Here is a 23077-nt window from a genome sequence, read left to right on the forward strand (position 1 = left end):
GCTGAAAATAACACTGTATGAAAAATATAATTCAAAATCACAAACCCCGATAGGCTGCAGTAGAGAACAACACAAGAGGTTTGGTTTGTGCATCTGTAAACTACATGCAAACTCTTGCTTCCAGGGATGTTCCAGGTCAAAATGTTTTCCACATTCTGCTAAACTGTCATATGCTGCATGTGAGAATTCTAGCAAAATATTAAAACAATATTTAAGAATGTTTTATGGTTCTAGAAGACCTTATCTGCCATATAGTAAATTGCTTCAAAGTGGGGGGGGGGGGGTAAAAATCCTGGATGATTAGCTGTTACCAGTCATCACATGGAAGAGTTAGAAGACAAAACTGGTATTGAATCAGACTATTTCAGAAGCACATGGCAAGTTGTCTTTAGTAGGAGTTCCCTTGACGCCTGAGATTTTCAGCTTCTTATTCCAGTTTCTCTGTTGTCATTTTCCCTTCCTCTCACGTTTCTCAGTTTCTCTGGAGGAGGGAAAGAAATAGGCAAGGACCAGAGAGGGTTTCCCTCTGTGCTTTCAGGTAATATTTAATTAAGGCTCCATCTGCAATAAAACACACCAGTGGAAGAAAATTGACCTGGTGATTCTTTTTCTCTAAACTGCATCAGCTTGTTCATAAAGTCACAACCAATTGGAGAGTGTTCTTTCTTATGAAAGCCGATTCCGGGGTACAAAGCATCTGCTCTCCCCAACAAGAGAAAACAGGAGTAGGGAACCAAATTTGATGTTTGCATTCTTTGTTTAACAATTTAACTCCAGCAATGTTTTGGTCCGTAGCTCTCCTTCAATCTTAAAATTAAATAATTTGCCTCTGTTTGACTATACGCACCCATATAAACCCATGGAATACTGGGTAGAGCCAAACCAGTAATTATTATAAAAATTAACAGAGAATTGGAATTCATATAATTAGTGAGTAGTTGTCCCGCTGATAACAGGTTGCTTTGCAAACAGTTTGACTCATGTCAGAGGTTTTGGTTGTAATCACTGGAAGCCAATGTTTGGCTCTCGAAGGTAAAATTAATAAATATAAATATAAATAAATACTAGGATTTGGAAAAATATTGAGGCCTCTCAGGATCTACTGGTTGCTGGAGGGCCACATTTGAAAACTTGGACCAGCTCCCTAAGGCCACAAAACAAGAAGCACATATTTTAACAGTTTGGCTGGAGTCTAACTGCATTTGACCCCCACTGCTCACTTCATTATGAATCAATACCAGCTATCCTTTTGCTTTAATTCACTTTCTCCAGGTTCCTGGAAGGAAGCTTAAACTTACTGAGCCTGAGTTTACATTCCCACTACTTGGCAACCAGGAACCAGAGAATGCCATGGACTAAGGCTCCTTCAACTTCCCTAATGAAAGGAGCTTTATAATGCATACCAGAATCCCGGTATAATGAGAAGTTCATCAAAATTGGGAAGGGGATTTGGATTCTGAGGCCAAATAATGATGATTATGACAAATTGATTCAACAACTGGGAATACTATAAGGGTCTCATTACCATCATTGTTATCATAATTAACATTTGACTGGCAATTACTTGCTTGCTAGGCTTTATTCTTACCCAGACTTGCCCAGCATGATCTCATGTTATGCTTCCATCAATCTCATGAGAGGGCTATGCTTAGAGTCCTTTTCTAAAACAATGGAAGAAAAATGCTTAGTGAGATTAAGTGACTTGCCCAAGATCACATAGCTAGTAAATAGCAAAGCGGTCTCAAACCTCAGGCTGTACAGTTCCAAATAAGCTAACTCGTGTGCGCATACACAACTTCTATGCTGCCTATGAACAATTGTATAGCTTGTTGAATACAGTCAGAGCTTAATAAATGTTTACAGAAAACCCTGGCTAGAACAGCCCTGACATATAGTTGGTACTCAAGAAATTTTTTTTAAATAAAGAAAGGAATGTACATTGCATATTTATTAAAGACCATAGTTTTCCCCTAGCATGCAGCTCTGAGCTTTGTGCTGAGTTGGTGAAACCATGAATTAAAGAGATCAAAGTTGGGGCACCTGGGCGGCTCAGTGGGTTAAGCCACTGCCTTCGGCTCAGGTCATGACCTCAGGGTCCTGGGATCAAGTCCCATATCGGGCTCTCTGCTCAGCAGGGAGCCTGCTTCCCCCCATCTCTGCCTGCCTCTCTGCCTACTTGTGATCTATCTCTGTCAAATAAATAAATAAAATCTTTAAAAAAAAAAAAGAGAGATCGAAGTCTAGGTTATAATGAAATCAATGTATATTCACAATGGTAAGATGAACTGTGTATTTAAGCAGTAACTTATCTTTATCCTTTTTAAGAGTTTAGAAAATATTCTTTTTAGACAAGAAATTGTATACAGTTTAAAATGTCTCTGTGAATCATTTAATTTTTTAACTCCATCATTTTCTACTCTGATCTTTAAAAAAAAAAAAAAAAAAAAAAAATTGATTAGCCCTAGAGACAGAGCAGGGAAGGAGGAGTACTTTGGACCCAGGACAGAAATATCTATAGGTGGTCCACAGTTAATATACCCAAGGGCAGGTCCCACCTTGACCTCCAGCAAAGAATAAACCTAAGAAGCAGGGATTCTTCTCAAATGACAAAAATGTTTCAATTTTGATTTGCCTCTCTACAGATATCATGCTTAACATAGAGAACCATGGAAGGGAATACTCTAAGAAACCAGCCTGGGATACTAAGTGTTTTATCTCCTAGGCTTCCTCCCAAATTTGTGTCCTCTTGCCACCAGGCAGATACATTTCTTTGGAGAACTCATATTTCTTTGGAGAACTGGTATAGCCTGCTCTCACATCTATAGATTATAAAATAATAATATTAATTTATAGTAATTATAAAATAGTTTCCTCTTATTCTTTCATTCACTTGCTCTGCCTTGGCCCTCAAAAATTATTACTGTTGTTGATATTTTACAGATGAACAAACTAAGGCTACAAGGCTTACTGGCTTGCCCAGGTCAGACATATCATCGACAAAGAGCTGAAATTTGAATCCAATGCTCTAAAATTCTGTCATTTTTATTATAGTGTGCTGCCTTCTATAAATGCAAAACAGATCTGTAGCACACTAGGTAGAACCAAACCAATAATGATTTAAAAAGTAATAGATGAATTAGAACTCAAATAATTAGTAAGTAGTTAGCTAGCTGATAACATTAAGCCACTGTTTAACGCAGTTTGGAATTTTGCAGAATGATAGAAAACAGGAAATATCAGTGTTGCCCTGAGTTGTCTCAAGGAGATTTAGCTTCATGGTTTCTATGTTACTGGGTTTTGTCTTCAACACATGGCATTAAACATGAGTCCACTGGGAAGGGCCTATGCTGTATGGTATCTGGGACTCTGAGGGTATGTATCTGCCTGGTGGCAAGATGACACAAAGTTGGGAGGAAGCCTAGGAGATAAAACACTTAGTATTCCAGAGGCTGGTTTCTTAGAGTATTCCCCTCCATGGTTCTCTATGTTAACACACTGCAAGAGTATTTGAAACAGTGTTCAGTCCAGATACTAACAGTGCTTCACCATTTGCTTTTTCCTTTGTTTCTTTTTTGGTCACTTTCAGTTTCTTATTCCACTTAGTTATGTACTCCTTTTTTTTTTTTTTTTAATTTTAATTCCAGTGTAGTTAACACACAGTGTTATATTAGTTTAAAATATACAATATAGTGATTCAACAATTTGGTACATTACTCAGTGCTCCTCATGATAACTGTACTCTTAATCCCCTTCACCTCTTTTACCCATCCCCCCACCCACTTCCCCTCCAGTAACTTGCCAGTTTGTTCTCTATAGGTAAGAGTCTGTGTTTTGGTTTGTCTCTTTTTTTTCTTTGTTCATCGGTTTTGTTTCTTAAGTACCACATATGAGTGAAATCATATGCTTTCTGTCTTTCTCTGACTGACATTTTGTTTAGCATTATACTCTCTAGTTCCACCCATATCATAGCAAATTGCAAGATTTCATTCTTTTTTATGGCTGCGTAATGTTCTGTTCTCTCTATATTCATACCACATCTTGAGGGATGCTTCAGTAATAGTCCTATGGAGGGCTGTTTCCATGATTTGGTTATTGTAAATAATGTTTCAATAAACACAGGGGTGCATATGTCTTTTCAAACTTGTGATTTTGTATTCTTTGGGTAAATATCCAGTAGTAGAATTACTGGGTCATAGGGTAGTTCTATTCTTAGTTTTTGGAGAACCTCCATACTGTTTTCCACAGTGGCTGCACCAGTTTGCGTTCCCACCAACAGTGCATGAGGGTACCTAGCAACTATTTTCAATTACAATTGTTGCATCTTATATACTATAGAAATCTAATAAATATTGGGATTCATCATAGGTTAGTCACCTTAGATGAGCCTGGAAAGGTTAGGCGGAATATGAGCAACATATTTATTTTTATCTTAAGACAATGGGAATTCATTCAAAGTTTTTTTTTCATTTATTTATTTTCAGCATAACAGTATCATTATTTTTTCACCACACCCAGTGCTCCATGCAATCCGTGCCCTCTATAATACCCACCACCTGGTACCCCGACCTCCCACGCCCCCACCACTTCAAACCCCTCAGATTGTTTTTCAGAGTCCATAGTCTCTCATGATTCACCTCCCCTTCCAATTTACCCCAACCCCCTTCTCTCTAACTCCCCATGTCCTCCATGCTTTTTGTTATGCTCCACAAATAAGTGAAACCATATGATAATTGACTCTCTCTGCTTGACTTATTTCACTCAGCATAATCTCTTCCAGTCCCGTCCATGTTGCTACAAAAGTTGGGTATTCGTCCTTTCTGATGGAGGCATAATACTCCATAGTGTATATGGACCACATCTTCCTTATCCATTTGTCTGTTGAAGGGCATCTTGGTTCTTTCCACAGTTTGGCGACCGTGGCCATTGCTGCTATAAAGATTGGGGTACAGATGGCCTTTCTTTTCACTACATCTGTATCTTTGGGGTAAATACCCAGGAGTGCAATGGCAGGGTCATAGGGAAGTTCTATTTTTAATTTCTTGAGGAATCTCCACACTGTTCTCCAAAGAGGCTGCACCAACTTGCATTCCCACCAACAGTATAAGAGGGTTCCCCTTTCTCCACATCCCCTCCAACACATGTTGTTTCCTGTCTTGCTAATTTTGGCCATTCTAACTGGTGTAAGGTGAAGTTTTTATGAGTGAGGTGAATCAAGGAAGACAATATGATGACATCATCATATTTGTTTTTCAAAAATATTTTCTTTATGTATATGGAGAACAAACTGATTGGTGGCCAGTGTGGATAAAGCTAAGTTGGTTGCAAGGTAACTATGATAGCAAAAGTGAAGGGTTATGGTCATTTGGAGACTGGAGGTGACTCGAGAGGACTTGGATATGGGTACTTTAGAGGATGAAGAAGTGAGAGGAAAGTGTCAAAAATGTGTATTTTTTTAAAAACCTAGAAACTGACACCTGTAGGCATTTGATAACTTTGTATTTTTCTTCCCTTTTTCTCCTCTACACTTTTATATAATATATATAGACTCAGCCCAAATTTTGGATACATAAACTTGCTTTATTTTTATATTTTAATCTTTTATATGTCATAATTATTATTATCATTATTTAGACTAAGCACATAGTAATATAATTAGGAATATATTTCTAATTAAGACATGTCCTAATTATACATTATTGAGGCAGGAATTTCCTAATTTCTGGCATACCAGAATTTTACCTTCTGAAATTATACACTTTGATGTTTTCAATCTGTTTGTCCTTAGAAAAGTTGTTTAACATAAATGAACCTCAGTTTCCTTGTATAAAAATGCAGCTAATTATAATGTCTACCCACAGGGCTTTTGTAATAGCTAAATTAGAATACTGTAATTTCCCAATATTACTCATTACTACTGATTGAAACTTTTACATATACATTCTCATTTCTCCTTAAGTCTTAGTCCTCCAAAGATAATAGGGATGGTGAGTCTCATTTTCAAGGGAAAGAAGATGGCATTTACAAAAGTGGCTTTCTTATGTTCGTAAAAAATTAAGGGAGATACTGGTATAAAAAGTCCATCTAATAGCCCCAGACTGAACTGAGTCTGAAATCCATCTTACTACATTTTAGCTCTATGTCATTGGGTATTTTAGTCTCCGAGTCCAAAGTTTCTTATCCAAACAAAAACAAAAAATAATGTTTTTAGCTCATATGCCTACTGTGAGGATTAAATGAGATAATGAAGATAAAGCACCTAGTAGTATCCAGCATCTGTAGGATACTTTCTTTTCCCGTCTCTTTTCCATTAATGCCTATTTTTGAAATTATTTCAAAATAAAATGGTTTATAGAAAATAATCATTGTCATGGTTGAAAGTGGCATAAATGAGATTTTAATGAAATATCTCTAATGAAGAAGCAAGTGCTAGTAAATGGCACACTCACAGAGGAAGCTTCATAGTTTCTGGTAAACATGGCCCAATATCTATCAAATCTTTCCATTCTAATCAAATATCTAGTATTAGGATAATTAATCTTTCACATGGACAATTTGTGACCTGTGCATTTTGCTTATATACAGGTTTGTATGCTAAACTATAATCATTTTTTTCAATTTTCTATTTCATTTCTATCACCATGCTTATTATAAGAGATGGCGTTTCCATTTAGCATGTTTGTTATTTTTAATTAGACATAAAAGGCTTAATGAAATTTGAATTCTTAGCATCTCTTACTTTCAGAAGTATAAACTCTGGAACATTTTTCAAATTAGAAAGTATAGTAATTTTCAAATTTTCAAAGATGGGGAACACTAATTTTATAAATACCTTTGAATAATCTGGTGACTTCTTGTAAATTGTACCAGATAGGCAACACCACCAACCAAATGCTTCCAAGTATTTGGTAGCTATTATGGGGTCACGATGTCAATATGTACTATCTCACAACTCGACATGAAGGTATTATTTGACTTGTTTTCCAAATGGGGAAGCCCTGAAAAAAGGAATTATTCAACTGTACTGGGAAACTCTAGAAAGGCTTTACAGTGGAAAGATCACTAAACTGTGTTTTCAAATGTGATCAGAAGCTCAGTAGATAGAGATAAGAATGCCACATCTTTAGGAAATATTGTGAAACAGTTCAAATGGAAGAGAATGGTGGCATCAAAGATGGATAGACAGGTAGGGCCAAGTGGAAAGCTCCAGCCCAGGAATCTGGTCTTAGTATAGTAAGGAGAATGTAATGCCATGGCTCTTTGCCATGTACTCTTTTAAATAATATAACCACCAGCCTTCATATCCCTTTGGAAGTCTTCCTTCATTTACACACCATATGGAAGTTCCTCAAAATACTGTAATGTGAATGAAAGAGATACACTATCTGAAATAACACATCCATCAGAGGGCTGCCAACCGGCTGTTCACGGTGAATCATTTAAATTTAAAATTTGGTGTTCTGCACATAGAAGTGTGCAATCCCTGTTGAATTTCTGTAGCTCCCTGAAGACATGTCTTTCTTCTGCAGCTGCTGTGTTCATCTGCATTTCAATATGAACATTTAGAGGTCAACTGCCTGAATTTCGGGCACAGTTATAAATTGGAGTCCCAGCAGGTATTGGAAATTTGTGTCTCTACCGGTGTACGGAAATGGGTCTCAGTGTCAGTGTCACCAGGCTTCCTGGCACAGAAAAGGCACAGTGTTAAGAGAGAGTGTGAACGAGTTATGTGATGTCAGAGGTCAATCCAGGCCTTTCACAGACTCTTTCTTTCCTTCCTGGTATCACTAATCTCTGATTCAAGCACCAGATCACTTAACCTCTCCTTTATTTTATTAATGTTAATCTCTGCTCCCAAGAAGCCAGCTTCATCTTCATTAGAACATACATGTTTCTGTCTGGTCCACCCTATATTAAGTTCCATACAAAAGGTCCATTTGTATTCTTCCATCTCTGATGAGACCCACCATCCCTGACATTACAAACACTGTTCTTGGTGCTGGAAAGCAAGACCGATGTGGGCCCCATCTGCATAGAACTCATTGCCTTATATGAACTAATCTCTGAATCCCATGGTCTGTTTTGTGACTTTTTGCACAAAATAGTTATTGAGTAAATGTTAAATGAAGGAATGGTTTGCACACTCTATGCCCCAGCATTAGAAACTGTGGAGCATACAGTGTAAACAAGACAGTTTTAGCCATGCTGCTAATACTCTGTGATGGGCACAGACAAGCACATAGGTAATTCTAATGCATGGCAGAAAGTATTACGTGTTTTAATAGAGGTATACACACATTTCTGTAGGAGCACGTAAAAGCAAAAGATTAATTCTGGCTTGGGGGATGTTCTGCCCTTCTGTCACAGTGAAAGCAAATGATTATGTCAGCCACTGAGTATAACTGGAGTCCATTTACCATATGCATAAGGAGTGAGTGGATTCAGAAAATAAATGACGTTAGGCAGAACTTGTTTCCCTACTATTTCTTTTTCCTTGCAATGTTACAGTATGTTATTAAGTGACATCTTCCAGATTTATAATCTCCTTCCTAGAAAATATTTGAATCCCTTCCCTTACATCTTCCTTCTCTCTACTATCCTTCCCCTGCTGGTGGTAGAAAGGAAATAATGAGGACAATCCAAAAGTATTTCAGTATGTAGTTTTAGGACTAATGCAAAGAGTTGACTTGGCATTTAAAAAAAAAAAAAAATTTAAGTAAATGTTGTCAGTTTCATTACTCTATGGTCATGAGTTAGTTTGCTAAAAAGAATTTTAAATCATGGTTTCCTTTGCCTCCCCTATGAAAATAGCACTAGTCCAAAAGTTTAAGCACAAGATGTCTAGGGCCAGCTGCCATAACCAAAGCTGTGCCTTTGGGGAGATCGTTTCCCCTCCTTTGGCCTTATTTCTTCATTTATAAAATGCTTTTACTGGACCAAATCAGGAGTTCTGAAGATCAGAGGAGCAAAGGGGCCAAAGAGATGATAAAAAAGGGAGAAGCATTTACCATGTGAGAATGTGAAGCCAGTATTATGACATTTTCTTGTTTTCTTTTTCAAGAGAGCCTACTAAGCTGATTCTCCTGTAAAATTTCTACAAAATCGCATTTAGCCAAACAAAACATATCTAAAGGCCAGTTCATCTGAAGGGCTTCCTCTCTGTCCCTTCTAGATTAGATGCTTCCTAAAGTCCCTGAATCTTCTCTGATTCTGCATTGTGAAGACAGTCTGATTTCCCTTTGTTTAGAAGCTACTAAGGTTCAATATTCTGATTCCCCAAATGAATTAAAGAACATGTTTTGAGCACTGTAAAATTAAATTGTTATCATATACCGGAGGATTTCAGTTTGGCTAATCCTTTTGGAGTCTTCTCATTTGATTAAACAATAGTAAAATTAGGATTGAATATTAAGCATTCTAAATCTGAGATCCAGTTTTGAGAAGAGAAATGAAAAGGGAACCACCTTTCTTCCCTTGCTTCCATTTCTTCTCTCCAGCCTGTTGTGAGGTGGATCCAGCCTGAGAGCAGCTGGCCAGTTTGGGTTGGCACGAATTCTCATGCCCACGTTGGGTTGGCCCAGAGTAAACCCTAAGAAATAATCCTCGAACAAAGTAAATACTGTTGAATAGAGTCCAGTTCTTTCATGCCTCAACATGCCAAGTAATTAACATGCCCTCTCTTTCCGACTGCTTTTTGGATGTGAAAAGAAGTCTAAATAAAATGAGCTGTTTTACTATGTGCACTCCAGACCTTAACATTTCCCAGATAAGGTCACACTCTTTGGTCCCCCACAAACGTCTGTCACTGAGCCCATATGTTACCTGTTGAATGTTTCTAAGGACAGAGATGTTGTTACCCATGTTTGTATCACCAGCATCCATCACAGGGTCTGACATACAGTATGGACTCAATAAATATCTGTTTAATCAATAACTTAGTTAATCTCTGAATAAGTCAATAAATAAATTAACTAAGAACTGAAATTTCTCCTAAGGCGTAAACAGCCAGAACAAAGGAATTGCATAGAGCTCCAAGTTCTCTTAAGACATCTGAGAAGAGGTAGCGTCAACCAACAGAGAGTAAAGAGTTTGAAAGTGTAGACAAAAGATCAGTAAAAGGTGGTTGGGACCCTTACAGCTCTTGCAAGTGATCACAGACAGTCCCATAGTCCAGGTATCATCCCATGAATCTGGACATTTCATATATAATGTTATCTTCTAGAGAATGTTGATTACCGGAAATCAGCCTGGTTAGCATCTGGCTGTAAGTCGGAACCCACATTCTGTGGGCTGTGGTTCCACCTTCAGCCCAGTTTCAAAGCCTCTGCAGTGCTTTCTCAGAGTTTATTGCTCACGTGCCTCACCGAGTGGTCAGTCTTGAACCCAGGCAGTGTCCTACCCCATAGGTCACATCTCTGAACTTTGGTCAGCTAATTAGGGTCAAATCTATGGCTGTCCAAATCAGGTGGGAGCCCAGGAGTTCGTATGCAACTTTGTAGGATCATTGTCCTGAGTGCCCCCCAACCCCAGTTCAGTCTGGCTGTAGAGACCGGCATTTCTACACCAGTCTCTCCCCACTCCCCAGTCTCCCTGACAATTTTAAGCCTCTCCCATCCTATCCTGGATAGGTGGGTAGAAATCTGAGGCCTTAGTCTCTACCTCAGTCTCTTACCTCCTGTTCCTTTGGCTGGATTGCCATGGGAGCCACATGTGGAGAGTCCAGAGAAAGGAAAATAGCATTTGCCTGTACTCTTGGGACACGGTTCCTTTGGACATGGAGGAGGGCTCACACCCCAAGAGGGTCAGGAGCCTGCTCAGCCACTGTTGGCCTTTGTCACCAACACCCTTGCAGGGCTGCCCTGAGGCTCACACAGGAAAACAAACAAAAATGGAATTTCCCCACTCTTTCTGACTTACGAGGTGCCCTTTTGCACACTTCAGACTTCTCTTGGAGCTCTTTCTGCCCATGCCTCAAACTAGTGCACAGTTCCATGTTTTGGGCCATCTTTGCAGCTGAGCCTGGAAATACGGGAGGGAAAGGATCCAAGAACCCCATGCATGTTTCAGTGGTGCTTTAAATTCTGGTTTCCTTCCCCAACCCAGCTTTTACCATTTGCTTTTCAGAATCCTCTGAAAGCTGCTCCACTCCTTCTGCCTCAGGCTTTTAGCTGCGCTCAGTGGGAGAACCAGGATGGAGAGGACTTACTCCATCTTGACTGGGCCAGAATTTTTCTCATGTAGTTTTATGAGATGGGGAAAACCCATGAGATTGCTTGACGGGATTGCCTGTTCCACCTGGTAAATCTTATTGTCAACTGGCAATATTGGTTTTGTTGAGTGCTCTTCTCCAAAGAAATGATTGCTTAGTCCACTAGATCTAAAGTCCAGACCTGGAAGTCGGTGAGAGCCCATGAGATATCCTGTCATTCATCAGGCCTCATTCATGTACTTAACATCTATTAATGGTGTCATTTATGTGTCAGGTACTGTGCTTGGCACAAGGGCTACCTGTATGAATGACACAGAATCTTTGTCGTTGGGGAGCCCAGAGTGTACTAGAAACCAGCCGGAGGTCACTACCAGTGCTACAAGAAAACAAAGCAGAACCTTAAGTCTAGAGTAGAGAGGTACAGATAAATAGGCAATTTGTGTATTTGGGAGTTCAGTGTGTGATAAATGCCAGCATCACTACTATGGAAGAGCAGAGCAAATCCTTAACTCCATACTGGAGGAGGGTCTTGACCAATTTCTAAGTGGAGATAAGACTTAGACCTACACAAATTAAAAAGTAGAAAATCTGCAGGAAAGTAAGCTCCAGATATATGGAGTGGAAAGCACAGAGACCAGATACAAGGGAGAAGAGATTATTATGTGGCTACAAGAAGTTCCAAATACCTGGTGTATGATCATGGATCCAAATTGAGGGGTAAATCAAGAGAACAGATGGGTCTTAAAAGTAAGGGCAAAGTATTTAGGGTATAGTTTGGTTATCAACTGAATGGTTTTAAAAGGAGACTAACAAAATCAGTTTTGTGCTTTAGAAAGGCCACTTTTTATGTTTTCTACACTGGGAATATGGAGATTCCAGCAGAGCAAGCTGGGAGGCAGTAAGACCTGTTAGGAGGCTATTGTAACAACACAAGCAAGAAATTATGTAATTAGTTTTGGGACTAATAAAAAATAAGTCATGCTATATCCACATAAGGAAACACTATGCAGCTAGTAAAATAGTGCAGCCCCAGGAATTCAAGAAGGAGTCCAATGAGTGAGATAGATCCAATCTGTCAACTGCTCATATCAGTTCTCAAAATGAAACTCATATCAGTTTTCAAAATGTGCCCTGAATCTGAACCCTTCTCGCCATCTCTATTGCTGTCGCCCTCATCTAAGCCAGCAGAGTCTGTTGCCTGGTCTGTCACACTGGCCTCTGACTCCTCCCTGTTCAACTACCCCTGACAGCATTTGGATTCCCCACCCCTACCGCCCTATTTCTCACACCTCAAAGGCACTCTGATCCACCTGGCTGCTTAAAATGAAAACCTGGACAAACCCTTGACTCTTCTTTTTCTTTGGTAGCTCACATCCAACCGAAGAACACATCCTATTCTCCCTGGTTCCTAAATATACTTAGAATCCTATTCTATACTAAGGCACCATTTCTCTTAGATGCTGTTTCCATACTCCTTAGGTTTTCCCACTCTTATTCCATCTTCCATCTTCAAAGTAAAAAAAAAATTTAGAGATTTTATTTATTTATTTATTTGACAGAGAGAGATCACAAGTAGGCAGAGAGGCAGGCAGAGAGAGAGGGGGAAGCAGGCTCCCTACTGAGCAGAGAACCCGATGCGGGCCTCCATCTCAGAACTTAGAGATCATGATCCAAGCCGAAAGCAGAGGCTTAACCCACTGAGCCACCCAGGCGCCCCCTTAAAATAAAATTTTTAAGATGAAAAGATCATGATATTTTTCTGATAGAAACACCCCAAAGTCCTATATCATACAGATCCTATCTAGCTCCCTTAGTGCCTATCCTGCTTGTCTTCCCCTTACTAACTGTTTTGGCCTTTCTTTTATTCTTCAAAAACACACTAGACATACTTGCTCCAGCAAATGCCTCTCCCCTCCTCTTCTTCCAGATCTTTATATTTTGAATGTGAAAAAACAAACCTGATCATTTGTAACAGAACTTGGATCAGGGACCAAGCAACATAAGTCATTTTATCAAGTGCTTTCTAAATACGAACTCATTTAATACTTTTGTAAATCTTTTAATTAGATAGGATTATTAAACCCATTTTTTGGGGGCACCTAGGTGACTCAGTCATTAAACATCTACCTTCGACTCAGGTCATGATCCCAGGGTCCAGGGATTGAGCCCTGCAACAGGCCCCCTGCTCAGTAGGAAGCCTGCTTCTCCCTCTCCCACTCCCCCTGCTTGTGTTCCCTCTCTCACTGTCTCTGTCAAATAAATAAATAAAATATTTTTTAAAAAAACAAAAACACTTTTTTTTTCCGGGCACAGAGAGGTTCATGACCTAAGCCAAAGTCACACAGCTAGTAAGTAGTGGGCAGAGCTCTGATCCTAGCCTGCTGCCTTGTTTCAGAATCTGTACTCTAAATCCTCTATGCTCTGCTGTTCCTAGTAGTTGGCATATGCATCTCTAACACAAAGTAAGATATCTTGCAGGTTCACCTCCTTCAGATGTGTGTGTGTAGTGAGCAGGTATATACAGACAGAGCTCAAAGCCTGAAGAGATGAGAGGCAAAAGAATTCATAATTAACCAAGTATCCCCCCCTACACATACAAATACTGAGTCTATTGCATTAATTGCTTTCAAATACAGCTACCACCACACCCCCTGCACAAAGAAGTTAGGCTTGCCAGCTGTTAACAAGCATTTTGATTTCCTTAATTTCTTCATCTATCATGAAAAGAATCCTAAAGCTCATTGAGTTTTATGAAATTAAAACATTTTCAAAGTATTTATTTTGTTGTCACACATTGCACCGGAGCTCTCTCAGGTACCGAAAGGTGATAACTGAGCCTTGAGCTGCTGCTTCTAATGGAGGAAAAAGGCTGGTACCCAGGTGAAGTGGTGTAGGTGGAATTTAAACTTGAATTTCTATTAATTGACCCCCTGTTGCATCCAGAATGCTAAAACAGATTAAGATGTTTTTCTTTAAAAATTCATGCATCAAAATGACTTAAGGAGAAATTACAAAGGTTAAATTTACATTAGTTGTCTTCTGGCAGGCTTTGTGTGTTTGTTTTTGAATTTGCTGTCTTTTGGCATTTCAAATGACAAGGGAAAACAGTTACCAGGGACTTCAGCAAGAATCAAAAGCTGCCCAAATAAGCCAGTTCTTTCCAGATGCCCAGTAACAACAAATGACTCAACAGGCTGGGCACAACCATTGTGCCCTTTTGTTTTGAGCCCTTCCTTTTGGTCAGCCCCTTTATATATCCCTGGGCCCAGCGTTTAGGCAACACTAGTGGGCATTACTCGAGGGAACAGAAACATCGCACTTTCCAGGAAAGATCCAATCTTGTTTTGGGCTTGTTTTCCCTCACTTTATCTCTTAATTAGAAAATTACAGTAATATTGTACAGAGATTACTTCTAGCGAAAGTGATATAGTATAGCAAAAAGGGCACCAGTCTTGGTGTTAGAAATTCTTGTCTACTTCTGATGTTATTTGCATAACCTTGAAAAATGTACTGAAACTGTGTATACCTCAGCATCTTTATCTCTGAGTATGAATACAGTATCAATGCACGTCACTGATATATGCAAAATTTATTTTGAGAAGTGCCAAACAAAAATGCAAATTTTCATTCTTGCTCCATTCAATTCAACAAACAGTGCAGTAACCATGCCCTAAGCACCAGGATTTGATTTACAAATGAATAAAGCTCAAATGTTGCCTTTGTGATAGTTGTTGTCTATCACAGACAAGGCATAAAGAAAAATCAGGATGGAACCTGAAAGAGGACTGCCTAAGAGCTCTACTGCACATCCTATCAGGCGAGACCTTCGGCTTGCTTTCATTCTCCAAAGTCTTGACCACACAACACAGTGGCTAAAGGTCGTTATGATTTACATTTTGGTACAGTGACTATTTTTGAAGCATCTACCTTGTGCCTGGTGCTGTGTGAGGTATTTATGAGTTATCACCATTTAACAGGTGATTAAACAGAATATTAGAGAATTTAAGTAATTTGTGCAATTCACAGAGCTAGGAAGACATAAAGCAAGAATTTATGGCTACATCTCCCTTCCTGCTCATAAGAGAAAAAAGTAAGGTAATGAGAGTCAAACCACCACCTATCCAGTAGCTGGAGAAGCAACCTTTCCTGACCCACAGAATATTAGAGAATTTAAGTAATTTGTGCAATTCACAGAGCTAGGAAGACATAAAGCAAGAATTTATGGCTACATCTCCCTTCCTGCTCATAAGAGAAAAAAGTAAGGTAATGAGAGTCAAACCACCACCTATCCAGTAGCTGGAGAAGCAACCTTTCCTGACCCCTGATAGTGGGTTGGGAGGCTGAAGTGATGTGTGAGTAACACATATCCATTTGGGGAGTTAGAGGAAGGTAGGGGATGGACTGACTTGGGGAATGGATTTTTCAAATTCTCCCTCCCCTAAGTATGCCCACATTTCTATAGTATGGTGGGCAGGGTGACTGAGAGAGATATAGAGAAAATGACAGGGGGTTTGGAAAGGCAAGATTAATTGTGGTACCTGCAATCATGGTGTTCCTCATGAAGGAAATGTTCTTGGAACCTTTGAAAATGGATAGAATAAGTGTTACAGGGTCAAGAAGGAAGAGAAAATAGAAGGGATAATCTAGTTAGAAGGGACAGTTCTTTTATTCATTGAACAGATATTTATTGGGGACCCACTATGTGCGAGACACTGGTCTAGGCTCTGAGTTATGAACAAAAGTGGGAATAAAATCTCTGGCCTCAACGGAGTTTATGTTTCAGTGGGTAGATGAGACAGACACAGACAGACAATAAAAAGACAAGCATGTAAGATTTTAATGGTGGTAAGGAGGAAAATATTGCTGGGAAAGGAGGTAGGGAGTATGTGTGTGTGGAGAGGACCAGGTGAAGATGAGATTTAGACATGATGTCCCCAGAAGGTGTCACAGAGAGGATGATATTTGAGCAAATACCTGCATTGAGGAGGAAACAGCTTCTGCAGATCTCTGTGGCAGAGCATTCTGGGTAGAAGGAACAGCAAGTACAGGACCCAGAGGCAGGGCATCCCTGAACAGTTGAGGATTGGGAAGGAGGTTAGTGTGGCTAGAGAGGATTCATTTAAATGTAGAGTGTTAGGAAATGCAATCAGATGGATGAGGGATAGAGCACCATGAGTCAAGTTCCTGTATGTCTTTGAAAGTCATTGCAAGGACTGTCGCTTTTACTTTCAGTAATAAATAAGCCACTGGAAAGTTTGATCAGGAGAGTGTCATGATCTGATCTACATTTTAAGGAAAGAGTTCTGGCTGTTGTGTTGAAAAGTGACTAGAGTAGGGGAGGATAGGCAAAAGTAAAAAAGAGACCAGTCAAAGACTGTTCCCTGTAATCCAGACAGGAGATGATGTTTCTTAAATCTGATAGAAGTAGATTGGTATGAAGTACTTTAATTCTACATAAATTTGAAAGATAGATCAAATAAAAGTTGAGAAGGTATGAAGGAAAGAGGAGCAAAAAGTGGCCCTGAACTATTTGACTTAGTACCTAGAGTACAGAGTTTCTTCCATTGGCAGGAGGGGAAATGTGGAAGTTTGAAAACTGTCTGTGTAGAGAAGGGAATTTTAAGAATAGTGGGAAGTAGCCTGGGTCCAATGTCTAGTTCTTTTATGGAAACAGGATTCCCCATCTAAAACTTGTATCAGGATGAGCCATGCTGTTTAACCTGTTTCTCTGCTCAGGGAAATAAAATATCAGCATTTGGGCCAGCAAAGAAGAAGGGCATAATATGCTTCTACAGTTTGAAAAGTTATGAAGAACCATGCTACTTTGGAAAATTCCTTTTTTCTCTCGCTCACAAAAACTTTTCCCCAAATGACAAGGTCTGTGCTTATCTCAGGTGTTCCTTTCACCTTTTTACCATGTTTTTACATGTCTCAATCTTTCCCATTCTTTGCTCACCAGGTCTTGCAGTAGATTCTGCCTCCTAGACCCTAGTGCTCATAACCATGGCCTTCCCCTAGGCCAGGCCACCTTCAGCTATCATGCAGACCATGGCTCTCCTCTTTATGGGTCTTTCTGGCTCCACTCCCACAGCCCTTTCAATCTTTCTCCACACCATAGTCAGACTGGTCTTCCTGAAATAGAAATCTGATCACGCCCCTTGCTAGTTAAAACTTCAAAGGATCCCAAGGATCTGATGACAAAATGCAGCAATTTTAATGTAGTTTAAGTAGTCCTTCCCTCCTCTGCTCCTTTAGCTCTCCTCATTCTTGCATCTCCCATGTCATGTTCTGGTCATGCCATCCTTCCAAAAGTTTCCCAAACACAGTATGCTCTATCTCATCTATGAGCCTTCAAGCAAACTCTTCCCTCCACTCTTCACTCAACTGATACTCAGCCATAATAGCTAGCGTCAGTGAGCTTCTGGGTCTAGTGAGCTCTGGTTCTCCCCTGACTCAGTCCTCCTCTGCACTTATCAAACCACACTGCAATGGCCCACTTAGATGCTCCTGTACCATCTAGGCTCTAGGGCAAGAATTAGATTTATCTTGGTCAACATTATGTCCCTCACTCCAGCACATTCTGAGCAGTCAGAAGTCATAGGCACTCATTCCATTCTTAGTGACTCAGTAAGCCAGACCAAATGGTAGTTCTTTAATGAAACTTTCCCAAGAGCCCTCCATTGAAAGGGGTCTCTCCCTCTTTGGGCCTCCATAGATTTTACCTCCACATGTGTTACAGATTCATCACCTTTGACCTTCCCTGGAGTTAAATAATTTATCTCTGTTATTCAACAACTTTCTTCTTAAGTGCAGAATTCATACCCGCTTCATCTTTTTGTTCCTAGATCATCAACCACATAGCTTTTCCTTAAGGTCACCCTCCAATAATTAATTAATTAATGGAGCATAAATGTTAGATTATATTTTAGAATTTCCAAATAGGCTAGTTTATGGAGAGCATATGCTTTGAGGTTGGAAGTGGTGCATGATAAATCCAAACAGGTAAGTTGAGGCAAGGTGGTAGAAAATCACGTTTGCTAAGCTAGAACTTAATAATTTGGGAACTGGAGATTTGTTGTGGATTTCTAAACCAAAGAAATATGTTATCATTGTTGAGTACTAAGGAGATTAATCTGTCCTTAGGATAAATTTTCTGGCACAGAAATACAGTGTTCATCTGCATCTATCTCCAAAGATTGGTAATAGAGGAAGTAAACCTTGTTACTGTTGGGAATTCAGGTCATTTTTCAAGGTTTTCGGGGGAGAGAAACCTGGAAATAGAAGACAATTAGTAAGCACACTATGCTGGCACCTGTATCTTTGCATTTAGTCTGGTTCTAACTGTGATAAATTATTCCTGTGAATTCTCCAATTATTCAGAATCCATGGAGAGAGCTAGAGTAGAATTAAATCTCATAGTTAATCCATAATTTGTTTCTTTTTTTTATGTTTTTTGTTTTTGTTTTTTCATAATTTGTTTCTTAACAGGTTCTCTGACTCTAAGAACACATCACGTTCAGGATTCCAAAATGGGATTTGTGATCAATGCTATCTATTCCATGGCCTATGGACTCCACAACATGCAGATGTCCCTCTGTCCAGGCTATGCGGGCCTCTGTGATGCAATGAAGCCAATCGATGGACGGAAACTTTTGGATTCCCTGATGAAAACCAATTTTACTGGGGTTTCTGGAGATATGATCCTCTTTGATGAGAATGGAGACTCTCCAGGAAGGTACTGTTACTATTTTCCTTTAGACAATAGCATGTGAACAGTCATCCGTTGATCCTGACATGCCTGTTTCTCTCCTCTGTGGTTATCTAGTCTTACTGGTCATCTTTGGCCAACTCCAACATCACAAAAGGATTAAAGATTGAGAAGGGGAGACCCATTTTCTGTGGTCAGGTATACATATTGATGCTGACTTCCGAAACAGGCTCTTGGAATCATCCTATTTCAGAGACCCACCCTTAGAGACAGGAACCTCACGTTATGGTAGAAATTCAAAAATCAGCTCTGTGGTTTCTCTGTACATGTTTTCCATGTTATTCCCTGTACTCTGATCTCTTCATGGGCCATAGATCTATTCTGAAACAGAAAAATTCCATTTCTGGTAATTCAGAAACCTGGCTGAGGTGCTATTATGTTGTTTGCTGCACCTATAGTAAGTTATAAGTCATTTTATTTTATTATCTTTTAGCTAGAGGACTTTCTCCTTTCTCGAGGACTAAATTGCCTTTTACTCTGAAATTCACCTTTCGTTATTTATAGAGGAGCCTGAGAAATATGAACTTACTCATTATTACAGATCAGCCTCCAGGGAAGTCATTAGGTAACTAGAACTTACCAGAATTCACATCTATCTCATATTCTAAATTTTTAAGTGACTCTACACATGAGACTTTTAATCCATGACAGATATTGTCGCTGAAATGATATTCTGAGCTGTAGCAGGGCTGGCTCTTCACGCTGCCTTACGTCGGCACAATCAGGGTCCTGTGGTCTCCCACTATAAAAATCACAAGTATTCTTCCAGCAACAGTTTATGCTTGACATGTATGCTTGGAGAGGGTGTCTTTACACTCTGTTTGCAGCAGACCCTGCCAAGAGAAGGTTTCGCAACTCCCTCCATGACTCACACCCCACGTGCCCACCCGCGTGGTTCTAGCTGGTTTCCGTACTACTGAGGTGAGCTGGAGCTGGTCCCTGGGGCAGCTGTTACCATGTCACAAGCTGAACTGCTAAGTGACAGCAAGTTCCAAGTCATGCAGCCAAGAGGAAATCTATATATTTTCTCTCTTCTAGAGACTTGAAGAATATTGCTCCAAGCAGGTTCTCTGCCAAGATTAGCTGACTTTTCATATATAGTTTTCTTCTTTTTGGCTGTTTAGTATACCCATGGGGAACAGGGAATACAAGCATTTCATCAGAGCCACAGAAAATTTCACATTTGTCATAAAGCTTCATAGGGCAGGTCAACCAAAGAGCTCAGTCTGTAGGCTCAAGTCAAGGCCTAGTCCCTTATATGTACACATGGATTTATTACTCCTGTGAGCATACCTAAGGAACTGACATCAGCTTGGGACTTGATCATAAACTTTGATGACTACAGCTCCAAATATTCAAAGAGTTTTCATGTCATGCACCCAAGCCAGTTCCATAAAACCAGATAGGGAAGAAATGTCTCACCTCTATTCCAATGGGAAACCTTAATGGATCAGACAGAACATCACTGTCTCACTCATAATCCTCCAAATATGCTGTAATGGGGTGCACTTAAGACTTTAGTTCTTAACCTTTTTTGGAACATGAAGCTCTGTAAGACTTAGATGAAATTTATAGATATTCTCTAAAGGACAATAGGCATAAAATTTTGCAAACAATTTCTAAGAATTCACAATTGTTCAGAGAATTTACACATATTTCAAAGGCTGGGTGTTACAGTAACCCATTAATAAATAATCTTAATTGGCCTCTGAGGACATGAACCAGACTCCGGAAGGTGGTTTGCAGCTTTTTATTCTTACAATTAATCCAGTTCTATTTACAAAATAACTAAACTAATATTTATTGAACATGTGTTCTGAGCCAAACACTTAGCTAAGTCCTCTACCTTTTAATCCTATGAGGTAATGTTACCATTCTCTTTTCCAGCGGAAGCCTCACAAACTGAGGCTTACAAAGATTAAGTGACTTCCTCAAAGATACAATCTGGTACATGACAACCCAAGCTTCTAATTCAGTCTCTGGGACTTCACTCCTAATCTTATATACCAGCATGCCAATTAATCGACCAGACCAAAACTAAAATGCCACTGTCTTTTGAGAAATATATTGGTAGACATTCTATTGTTATTTCTGTGGAGTAAAATTTACCATTCTGTTGGGCCAAAGACATTCCAAACCGGGCAATGAACCAGAGACTCCTGGGGTGACTAGGGAGTCCCCTAAAATGCCAGAGGCACAGGAGGAAGGTCTTAAACAGAGGAGAAACTTGCTCTCACAGACTGTTAGACAGAGTTCCTTTTTACCACTGTCCTTAAACCTCACATGGAATCCGACCACCATCAGTCCACATTCTTTAGGGAAACCCTTGGGGTCAGGTGTGTTTCAGAATTGAGCATTTTTCCATTTAGAAAAGGAAACACAGTCCTTTAATGCCACCAGCATGCTGTGGAACAGCACTCTTTAATCAACTTATTAATATCTCTGTAGTAAAACATACCAATAGTCACCCCAAGTATGATAAATAGGCAATGCAGAGCCTCATTACAGAGCGGGTCAAGTTCTCCCACCAGAGAAGTTCAGATTGGGTCATGCTTTGCTGCCAAGTGAGGCATAAAAATATAATCTTCAGAGCTCTAAGTATTTCAGAATTACAGATAAGAAATATGGACCTTGACTATTTACCACCAATGGTATAGACCACAGGTCAGCCAACTGTGGTCTGCAGGCCAAATGGAGTCTGCTATCTGTTTTCATAAATCAGGTTTTATTGGAGCACAGTCACACCCACTTATTTAGAGCCTGTCTCTGGCTGCTTTCACATTACAGGGGAAGTGTTGAGGAGTTTCAAACGAGACCATCTCACAAAGCCTCAAAATATTGACTGTCCCTTCATAGCAAAAGATTTCTGACCCTCTTAGAGAGAGTCCACTGCCTAGGACTGACCATAACTGGGCAGGGCAACATCAGACTAAGTACAACTAACAATTTAAAGCAAGAATTTTAATTTTATATTGTGGGATTAATAAACATGGGCATGTAAACTATTTGGCAAAACGGCATAAAGAAAGGGAGCCTAAAACTCTACAATGGCAAGTTTTGTATCATTTACATTAAGTGACAAAACATTAACTTGAAGTAGAAGAAGATAAAGAATGTATGTTTAATCCCTTAACAAGAGAAATAAATAAAAAGCCAATAGAATACTTTTGAAGAATTGGTTAATCCAAGAGGCAAGAAAAGAGGAATGGGTGGACAGAGCAGATGTGACAAGTAGAATGTAAGGCTAGAACTCCAGAAATTTGAAGATACTGAGCTGGTTTGCATGAAGGTTCTTAATGTGTGGTTCTTCCAACAGAAGGATCACAGAGATTACTTTTTTTTTTTTTAATTTCTTAACTTTCCTTGGGACAAAACTGGAGTCTCAGAGAAAGGAAGAATTGCACCCACTCTCATGTAGTCAATTAATAACAGAACAAGGACAGTAGCAATTCCCAGGCACAATCATTAAATTCAAATAAGGAGGATGTAACTTAATTTTTTTTTTTTTTACCATTTTCTTTATGTTACACATGAAATGGTTCTATGTGTATCCTGGAAAAGGATTTCATTATTAGTTACCATTAAAGGACTTGGTCAAAGCCACTTTGTTCTTTCTCTTTAATCTCCAATAATCCAACCCCAAAGACACAGATCTTTATAATTGTTTTGTTGCGTGGACTGGTGTTTGAAGTGTCTATTTTCTTGACCAACAGACAATTTATCACACATTTAAGAATCAAAATTTAAAACACACACACACACACACACACACACACACACACACACACACCCCTAAGCATTAGAATTATAGACAGAGAGGATTTTAAGAGCTATATAAATCTAAATTTCTGCATAGCCCCTTCCCCCTCATGAGGTTGTCATTCCCCTGACAATCTTGCTTCAGCCCCCTGGGATAAAAATAAAACAAAACAAAACAAAAATTCACTATCTTCTAAGGAAGGAAGCCTATTCTAATTTTCAGAGAGTTTAACCACTTAGAAAGTTCTTTAGTTCTGCTAAACTGAAACCTGCCTGCCTCTAGTTTCCATTTAGTGCTTTAATAGGACCTTTTTTTTTTTCTTTTGGGTTAAAACAGATTTTAT

At 39.4% G+C, this 23077-nt stretch overlaps 1 protein-coding gene across 2 annotated transcripts in view; it reads left to right on the forward strand.

Annotated features, from left to right (window-relative positions):
- GRM5 (glutamate metabotropic receptor 5) overlaps positions 1 to 23077 on the forward strand; it is a 563943-nt gene that overhangs the window by 446309 nt on the left and 94557 nt on the right. For both annotated transcript variants that reach the window (XM_032358929.1, XM_032358930.1), the window contains one exon: positions 18695 to 18941. In XM_032358929.1, coding sequence (XP_032214820.1) covers positions 18695 to 18941 — 247 coding nt within the window. The remainder of the gene's footprint in view (positions 1 to 18694; positions 18942 to 23077) is intronic.

This window comes from Mustela erminea, chromosome 9, assembly GCF_009829155.1.
Source record: "Mustela erminea isolate mMusErm1 chromosome 9, mMusErm1.Pri, whole genome shotgun sequence".
Lineage (NCBI taxonomy): Eukaryota > Metazoa > Chordata > Mammalia > Carnivora > Mustelidae > Mustela > Mustela erminea.